Raw genomic sequence first — 8,856 nt, forward strand, 5'->3', positions numbered from 1 at the left:
CTGGGGTGTCTGCCTGCCTGGGGCTCCTGCTCGCCTTCCCAGAAGCCGGACTGCGGGCTGGGTGCCGCGGAGTGGGCGGCGCCACCTGGTGGCGACATGCCTGCCTGAACCTTCACCACCGTGGGGACCTGGCGGTCCTGGGGGACCCTGTGACTCATCTAGGCCTTGGGGTCCTTAGTGCTTGTGGCCGGCCTGCCCGGGGCCCTGGGACCCTCCAGGGCCAGCTTCCAGACGTCTCCTGCGGTCCCGGGGTCAACCCTCACTGGGGAGGCCCAGGAACCCTGCCTGGCTGGCAGTTCCTGTGAGTCCATGCCCCGGCCCCGCCCCCGCCCCCGCCCCCGCCCCGGGTCAGGGGCACACGCACATACCTACACCCGCGTGTGCGAGTGTGCACGCACGCACGCCCACGACACAAGCGGACGTGCACACACAGGCACGCACGCACCGAGAGTCTGCTGACAACGTAGCTGGACTCTCAACCATAAGACTCCAGTGGAGCTGTTCCAATTCCAGAATATGCATGGGCCCCGGCGTTTCTGGAAGGTTGGCCCCCCGGGGGTAGGGGCTCTGACCCCCAGAAACCCTCAGGCCGTCAGCTGCCACCAGCTGCCTGTGGGAGCCTGAGCGGACCTGAGGACATGGAGCCCAGGGCGCCGCAGTCCCCGGCAGGCGCTCACCCGAGGGGCCCCAAACACACTCGTCTCCACGATTCGCGGGGCCTGTGCAAGAAACAGGCAGCCTCTTTTTCAAAATGGTTAAGCTTTCCAGCCAGCGAGGGTGGGCGCTGGACCAGGCCCGGGGCCCTCCTGCGTGCGGGACCCGCCTGACATCCCTTCCCGGTGCCGGGGCTCCCTGGGCCTGCTCCTCTCCCAGCGTCCACCTACTTGTGTGTGAGGCCTCACAGGGACGGCACGCACGCAGCCCCTGCAGGGGTGACAGAGCCGGGCCTGGGGGGCAGGACACCTGGGGTCCGGGCGCTCCCTCCCACCCCAGCCGAAGCTCCGTCCACAGCACACTGAAGGGTTGGGGCGGTTCTGGGAGGGGGGCCTTGGCACGTGCAGGAGCGATGGGCTCCAGGCTGGGCGCCTGGTCATTCCTGGGGGGGAAGGGGGGGTGGCCTGTCTGAAGGAGGAGGAGGCCCCTGGCGGCCGGAACCGTGGCTTTGGCCACCAGTGTTCCCCAGAGGAGGGGGGCCGGGAGGAGCTGAGCCAGCGAGACTTCCGTGGGTCTGGGGTCCCAGGAAGCTCCACGGCGGCTGCCGGGCCCCAGTTCAGAATCCTGCGTCCCTGATGTGGGTGGGAGCCGCCAGCCCGGCCAGGTGTGCTCCCACCCCAGGCCCCCCTCCCTCCCGCCGGCAAGAAGGGTGGCAGGTCGGCAGGTCCAGGCAGCGGCTGCTGAGTCAGTTTGCAAGGAATGTTCTGGCCGCTCCCAGCCTCACCCTGCTCCCAGGCGCTGCTGGCGCGGCGCCCATGCCAGGAACGCACCTCCAGCCCGGGCTTGCTTGGACCAGCTCCCCCCAGCAGCCGACCCCCACCTCTCCCCCTGCTTGCCCCCATGACCTCGGCAGAGCCCCGGGCCCACTGAGCCCCCATCCCACACTCCCAGGTTACTTCCCGGGCCAGAGGGGGGCCCACATGTGTGAACAGGCTCCACCTGTGTGACCGCGAGGAACCGTGGTGGCCGAGGTCAGGGCGGGATGAACTGGGACCCCAGCGACAGCCCCCAGGCAGGGCCCCGGGCCCAGGGGAGAGGGGCCTGGAGGGAGAGGGCTTCCTGGAGGAGAAGGCTCTACGACGAGGAAGGCCTGGCCTGCTTAGCTGGGGCTGGGGGCTGGGGGCAGGGGAGGTGGCCAGGAGGCTAGGCCTGTGGCCGCTGAGCGCTCTGGCCAGTGTCTCCCTCCCCTTGGCTCACTCGGAGCCCTCGCCCCTGGCCCCCCAGGCTGCCTCCTTGCCCGGGCAGACCCTGGGCTGCTGCTGCTGGGCAGATGGGGCAGTGGGGCTGGGGGCCGAGAGGCCATCCCCAGGGGTGACCCGGCCACCCGGGCTATGTGCTCCCGGCCAACAGGGAGGGGAGATGGGGCGCCCCCCAGACGCCCGCAGCACGCCAGCCCCGGCGGGCACCACAGCTGTACCCGGGCTCATTCCGGACCTCATCGCCAGGCTGCCCTGTGAGTTGCAGGGTGCGCACAGGGGCGTGGGGATGGTAGGCCTGGTGGGAGACGCTGCCGTCCACAGATGCACCCCGGGCCCCTTTGTGCGCCCGCCCGTAGGGCCCCGCTGGGTGCTCGTCGCCGTTGCTGTGGCTGTTGGCGTCCTCGCCGTCTCCTGCTTCCTCTGTGTCGTGTGCTGCTGCCTCCGTCGCCGCAGCCGGGGCCGCAAGAAGAAGCCCAGGGACCAGGGGGCTGTGGGCCTGGCCAGCCCTCAGAGCACCACCAGCACCCACCTGGTGAGGCGCGGGCACCGCCTCCGGGCTGCTCGGTCCCAGAGGGCAGCTCAAGGCCCAGACCCGGGGGCTGGGGGTGGCCCTGCGTGCTCAGGAGGAAGCTCATTCCCTGGTGACGGTCTGGTCTGCCCAGAAGCAGAGGCAGGGAGGGCCCTCCGGGCAGGGGACACTATGAGCAGAGGTGATGAGGGAGGCCCTGAGGGCCAGCCCCGGGGATTGGGCCCGGAGGGGTGGGGGGAGGCACCGCCTGAGGAGGGCAGTTGTGCAACACATGCATCTGGGGGTGCACATCTGTAAGGCCTGGCTCACGGAACTGAGCCGGGACATTAGCCCTTCTGTGGCCTGGCCTGGGGGCAGGGGCTTCGACCACAGAATCGGGGCTCGGTCCCAGCAGCCCCCGCCTCCCATCCCCACCTACCCCAGGTGCAGCCGGACGTGGGCGACTCGGAGGCTGCCCCCGGGGGCCCCCAGGACTGGGGGCGCCTGCTGCTCTCCCTGGGGTATGACGTTGGAAGCCAGGAGGTGAGGGGCCGCAGGGGGTCCGTGGGGCGTGTGGAGGGGTGGTGGGTGTCGAGCAGGCGCTGGGTGCAGGGCTGCCCGGGACGGCTCCGAGCTGAGCAGCCCCCGGTTCCCAGATCAGGGTGGGCCTCAAGCAAGCTGCAGACCTGAGGGCTGGGGGCCCGGGCGGCACGGCAGACCCCTACGCCCGCGTCAGCCTCTCCACGCAGGCGGGGCACACGCACGAGACCAAGGTGCACCGCGGCACGCTGCACCCCACGTTCCAGGACACCTGCTGCTTCCACGTGCGTCTGGGGGGGTGGCAGGGGAGCCGAGGCCGGGGTGAGGGGTCCCCGCTCACGCGCTGGCCTGCAGGTGGCGCAGCACGAGCTGGCTGGGGTCGCCCTGCAGGTGCAGCTGCTGAACTTCAGGCGCTTCTCTGCGCACGAGCCGCTGGCTGAGCTCAGCCTGCCGCTGGGCGCCGTCGACCCACAGCACGTCCTAGAGCGGTGGTACCAGCTGGGCCCGCCGGGCACCACGGAGGTGAGGCCACTGACCGCTGGGCTCCCGCCTGGCCCTGCCCCGGGTGACCCGGGGGAGACTGAGGCCCCCCTCTCTGCCCGCAGCGCGAGCGCTCAGGTGAGCTGTGCCTCTCGCTCCGGTACGTGCCCAGCTCAGGCCGGCTGACCGTGGTCGTGCTGGAGGCCCGAGGCCTGAGCCTGGGACTGGCAGGTGAGAGCCCCCCCGGCCCCTCCGCGGGGAGACAGGGAGCCCTGGGCTCGGCCCTCGGACCCAGCATGCCTTCTGACGCCTTCTGCCTGCCCAGACTCCTATGTGAAGGTCCAGCTCATGCTGAACCAGAGGAAATGGAAGAAGAGAAAGACATCGGCTCGGAAGGGCACGGCCACCCCCTACTTCAACGAGGCCTTCACCTTCCTCGTGCCCTTCAGCCAGCTCCAGGTGGGCTGACTGGAGGAAGGGGCAGGCGGGCCCGCCCCCACCCTTGGGGCCAAACTGACCCCTGTCTTTCTCTCCCTCCACGCACTTCTGCCCGCCTCTGCCCAGAGCGTGGATCTGGTGCTGGCCGTCTGGGCCCGGGGCCCGCAGTTCAGGGCCGAGCCCGCGGGCAAGGTGCTGCTGGGCGCCCGGGCCTCGGGTCAGGCCCTGCAGCACTGGGCGGACATGCTGGCCCACGCCCGGCGACCTGTGGCCCAGTGGCACCGCCTGCGGCCCGCCAGGGAGGTGGACAGGGCCCTGGCCCAGAAGCCGCGCCTGCACCTGCCCTTGCCTGGCTCCTGAAAGCGTCCCGGGGGCCACGAATAAATCCCTCCTCTGGCTGCAGCACTGTGTCTTTCCTGAGCCCTTGGGGACCTGGTAGGCTCAGGGGCTCCACCGTCATCGGTGTGGGGAGAGGACCCCTTGGTGGGATGAAGGGGTCCCCTCCAGGCCCCACGGGGATGGTATGAGGAGGTGGGGAGCCCTCCCTGTCACTGGGGCTTCAGGGTCAGGGACCGTGTGATGGGAGGTAGGCTGCAGCCAGCCCGATGGGGACAGAGTGGGCGGTGAGGAGGCATTTTGGGGGGGGTGATAGTGGAGGGGGCCCGTTTAACCCCCCCCAGAGCCGCAAACCTTCCAACGGCCAAGGCAGGGCCTCCTCTTCCGGACGGCAGGGGGCAGTAGATGCCTTCGGAAGCCTCCGCTGGCCTTCGGGGGCTCAGCCCTGGCCAGGAATGCAGCTCTAATCCCCACACATCTGGACGGCTTTAGCTCCCCCAACCCTCCCCATGGCCCGTGAGGCCGGCAGGGCTGGGGCCACGCACCCCAGCTCAGAGGACGCCAATTCCTGGTCCTCCAGATGTTTCTGCTGGGTGGGGGCCCGGGCAGGGGGCTCAGCCCCGGGCCCCCTCGGGTCAGGGAGAGGTTCCCAGGCGGGTGGTGTCGCCAGCCCCGGGTTGAAGGACGTGTTCCGAGTGAGCCAGGAACCACCCCAGGGCCGGGCGTTGCGGCCGGCTGCAAGTCCAGGCGCCCTCCCTTCTTCTCCCAGGAGGGAGGGCGGCCCCCACCCAGAGGGCCCTGGCCACTGCCGCAGGCCATGTTTGGGGGGTCCAGGCCTTGGGGAGAGGAAGGGACTTGGCCAGCTCATGCCTGAGAGGCCCGCCCCAGCTGGAAGGCAACGGTGAGATGCAGGGGGCTGCCCCCTCCAGGAAGCCTGCCCCCTGGGGAAACTGTGGGGAAATCGCAGTGCAGACCCTGACTTAGGACCAGAGTGACCCCTCAGCTGACCCTGAGCCGTGTGCCCCGAGGTGGCCCAGCAAGGCCAAGGACAGCTGACCACAAGCTCCTTGCAAGAACAAAGGAGGCTTCTCGAACTCGTCACTGAGCTCTAAATAGAGCAACCCAACCTCGGCAACCCCCCCAAGACTTCTTGGACTGGGCGACAGCACGAGGCTGGGCCGGGCCAGGCGGCCTGGGCAGGTGGGGAGGCCCCTGTGCCCCCATTGGTCTGAGGAGGGCTCCATGCCCTTTCTGAGCAGGGGCCCAGCCTGGGGGAGGCCATTTATACCCCTCCCCCTGGGCCCACCAGCCCAACTTGCCGCTGCCGGCCTGACCTCGCTCCCCACGCTGCTGCCCAGATACTAGGTGAGGCCAGCCCGGGGGGCTGAGGCCCGGACAGGCGCTTTTGGAGCCGGCGTACAGGAAGACTTCCCTGGGTGGGGGCCTGGGGGTTGGGGGCCGCCTCTAGCAGCCCTCTCCGGGGGGTTTGCATGGTGCGGGGCGCGAGCCAGAGATGCATCGGGAGGCGGCGGAGGGGGGGGGGCAGGGGTGGTGGACAGCCCCCTGATCACCAGGCCTCACTCGCGGGTGGGACACCAGGAGCAGATCTGGCGCGTTGAGGGACCCCAGGCCCAAGTGGGGAGCCGTGTCTTGCATGCACTTGGGCCCAAAGCCGAAGGCGCAGAGCTAAAAATAGCTGGATGGCTCTGGTGGCCACCTGCGCCGGCCTGTCCCCCCCTCCCTCGGGGACAGCTGCGGCCACTCCAGGCCCCTCCCGGGACATTCTGGGAACACTTTCTCCTCTTACTTCTTACCCTGGCAATTCCAAGACAGCGCCTCCAAGGAGGGCAGAGAGGGGCAGGGCAATGGGCGGGCTGGGGGTGGGGGCTCTCCCCCGACCCGGGCAGCCGGGGTCCACGGCAGGACAGGAGCCTCCGTCCTCACACCCAGGCCTTTTCTCTCCCACAGGCTCTAAGCCCAGGACTTCAGGATGGGGGAGTAAGTGCCGTCCCCAAGCCCAGGGCCCCTGCCACCCCTGCCCTCCCCCCAACCGGGGTGGGGGTCTTCGCAGCTCCCCAGCCCGCCCGGGGCCCCTTCCTCTCCCACCCACCCCACACACTGCCTCCTCCGTGGCCCTAACCTCTGTCTTCTCTCCGCCCACCCACCTGCCCTCTCGGGACAGTGAGGAGGTGAGTACCTTCTTGGACGGGCATGAGACACAGAGGGGATGGGACCCCCTGCTTGGGTTAGGTCAAAGGTCAGAGCTCAAGGGAAGCTGCCCAGCCCCCCCCGCCCCCCCCCCGGGAACGAGCCCCACCCAGCCACCGGGACAGGGACGAAACAGGAAGTGGCTGCTGGTGCCTCATGGGGCAGGGGAAGTGAGGCTGTGGGCAGGTCACCAGAATTGCTTCTTCTCCCCGGTTGCAGCCCCCCCACCCTGGGCCCTGCAGGGATCCCCGGCCCCCCCTCTTCTCCACTCCCCTAAACCTGCGAACGTGACCTGCCACCTGGGTTCAGGTGTCCTGGGCCTGGCCCCCCACCAGGGCCTTGGGAGCCCCAGAGTCCAGCTGCCTCCTCGACAGGGCCCACAGTGCGGGGCAGGGCGGGTGGGGGCGCATGGGGGTGCGGGGCACCGGGCTGGCCTGACTCTGCCTCCCGTCCCCTGCCCACAGAAACGCAACAGGGCCATCACGGCCCGGAGACAGCACCTGAAGGTAGGTGCTGGCCCAGAGAGGGCTGTGCTGGGGTCTGTGCGGGGCGGGGCCCCCGCAGCCCCTCACTGGCCTGCGCTCTGCCCCCCGCCCCGCAGAGTGTGATGCTCCAGATCGCGGCCACCGAGCTGGAGAAGGAGGAGGGTCGCCGTGAGTCTGAGAAGCAGAACTACCTGTGTGAGCACTGCCCCCCCTTGCACATCCCCGGCTCCATGTCTGAAGTGCAGGTACCCTCCCCTGGCAGCGCCCTGCCTGCTGCCTCGGTCTCCCCACTGGTCAAGAGGGGGGTCAGGGCAGGTGGAGGGCAGGTGGACAGCGGCCCGCCCACCCGCTTCCCCCACCCCCAGGAGCTCTGCAAACAGCTGCACGCCAAGATCGACGCGGCCGAGGAGGAGAAGTATGACATGGAAGTGAGGGTGCAGAAGAGCAGCAAGGAGGTGAGCGGTGAGGGGCGGGGCCGAGGCGAGGGGCAGCCGGACTTCGGTGAGGGGCGCTCTGACCTGGCGGGGGTGGGGGGCCTGGCCCCTGCTGGCTCCCACCCCGTCCTCCCCACCTGGCAGCTGGAGGACATGAACCAGAAGCTCTTCGACCTGAGAGGCAAGTTCAAGAGGCCCCCGCTGAGGAGGGTGCGCATGTCAGCCGACGCCATGCTGAAGGCGCTGCTGGGCTCCAAGCACAAGGTGTGCATGGACCTCCGGGCCAACCTGAAGCAGGTCAAGAAGGAGGACACCGAGAAGGTACGCGCGGCCTCTCCGTCCCGCAGGGCGCCGGGGCCCAGCCCCGCCTCTGCTGCCCGCCTCTGGGGGACGCGGGCCGCGGGGGCCGCAGCCTCCTCCTGAGCCCTGCCCTGGCCCCTCCCCAGGAGCGGGACCTGCGTGACGTAGGCGACTGGCGGAAGAACATCGAGGAGAAATCTGGCATGGAGGGCCGGAAGAAGATGTTCGAGTCCGAGTCCTAGGCCCGCGCGCGGCAGCCCGGCCGGGAGCTCCCAGCACACTGAGGGAGGACGGGGCTTGTCGGAGTGATCAATAAAGGATTCCAATCCCCACGACTGGTGTGGTCTGGTCCTGCCCAGCCTCACTGCCCAGACTGCGTCCGGGTGCCCGGCAGCCGGCAGTGCAGCGGGGGGCAGCCTGGGGTGGGGGCAGTGGGGAGCCTGCCCGGCATCAAGGACTCTGGGCTGCACTGGGAGGGGGGCACTTCAGGGCCCGAATCCAGCCAGCCTGCACCCTGGGGTTGCATGGTGCGGTCAGTGGTGAGCGGTCAGTCCCCACGTTCCCCAAGGCTGGCCCTGAACTCGCCGGCCCCGGGGGGCCTGGAGGCGGATGGCCTGGGTCGTGTCAGAGAGGCAGTTCCGGAGATGAGATCACTTGTCCGTGTGTATGGCACTCAGGGGGCCTGCCCGGCCCAGAGACCCTCTGTCTGGCGCGATTCCACGCAACGTGGGCCGCCCCCACCCCTCCCACGGGGGGCTCATGGGCGCACTCCCGGGGTCCAGCAGGGACGCGGCCCAGCTGGGGTCCATGCTCCCGCCTGGGGGCTGACGACGGGCCCACCAGGCTCCAAGGCAGCCCCGGGGGAGGGGCTTCCACTGCTGTTTGCTCCTTCCCAAGGCCTCGGCCCACCTCACACATCAAAGGACACTGTCCCTGATGGGGCCCTGAAGAGGACCATCACCACAAGGCCACGGCTGACCCACTTCCTCTGTAGGAAGTGATATGGTGACCCACCAAGGTCTGTCCACCCGGATCTTTGGAAGGGTGCCCAGGAGGGGGGCCCAAGGAGGCCAGGCCACCCACCCTGCCCTTCCGCTCGGGCCGCCCCAGCGATAGATCTGCCAGGGGCCAGACCTTGGAAGGGGAGCTGCCTTTGGCCTTGCCTGCGTTCAGCCCCCCGCCCCTGCCTCAGCCCAGGAATCGGTCCTTGAGGG

At 69.6% G+C, this 8,856-nt stretch overlaps 2 protein-coding genes across 7 annotated transcripts; both read left to right on the forward strand.

Moving 5' to 3' along the window:
• The first annotated feature begins 515 nt into the window (after positions 1-515).
• On the forward strand, positions 516-6,213 carry SYT8 (synaptotagmin 8). Its single transcript, XM_039223685.1, has 10 exons — positions 516-543; positions 2,065-2,167; positions 2,270-2,445; positions 2,866-2,964; positions 3,078-3,245; positions 3,316-3,483; positions 3,567-3,672; positions 3,767-3,900; positions 4,006-4,314; positions 6,184-6,213. The coding sequence occupies exons 1-9, from the start codon at positions 517-519 to the stop codon at positions 4,237-4,239; spliced, it is 1,215 nt and encodes a 404-aa protein (XP_039079616.1). The 5' UTR covers position 516; the 3' UTR covers positions 4,240-4,314; positions 6,184-6,213.
• TNNI2 (troponin I2, fast skeletal type) lies at positions 4,276-7,977 on the forward strand. 6 transcript variants are annotated; one of them, XM_039223688.1, is made up of 8 exons: positions 4,276-4,314; positions 6,184-6,213; positions 6,398-6,404; positions 6,888-6,929; positions 7,025-7,153; positions 7,274-7,363; positions 7,487-7,663; positions 7,789-7,977. In XM_039223688.1, exons 2-8 carry the CDS (start codon positions 6,206-6,208, stop codon positions 7,882-7,884), a joined length of 549 nt encoding a protein of 182 aa, XP_039079619.1. In that variant the 5' UTR covers positions 4,276-4,314; positions 6,184-6,205; the 3' UTR covers positions 7,885-7,977. The 6 variants fall into 6 exon arrangements, with proteins under 6 accessions (XP_039079619.1, XP_039079618.1, XP_039079620.1 ...); XM_039223687.1 differs by lacking the exon at positions 4,276-4,314 and adding an exon at positions 4,985-5,116; XM_039223689.1 differs by lacking the exon at positions 4,276-4,314 and adding an exon at positions 5,257-5,415.
• Positions 7,978-8,856: the final 879 nt, after the last annotated feature.

The sequence above is a fragment of the Hyaena hyaena genome, unplaced genomic scaffold (assembly GCF_003009895.1).
Source record: "Hyaena hyaena isolate Hyena2069 unplaced genomic scaffold, ASM300989v1 scaffold_1418, whole genome shotgun sequence".
NCBI classification, from domain to species: domain Eukaryota; kingdom Metazoa; phylum Chordata; class Mammalia; order Carnivora; family Hyaenidae; genus Hyaena; species Hyaena hyaena.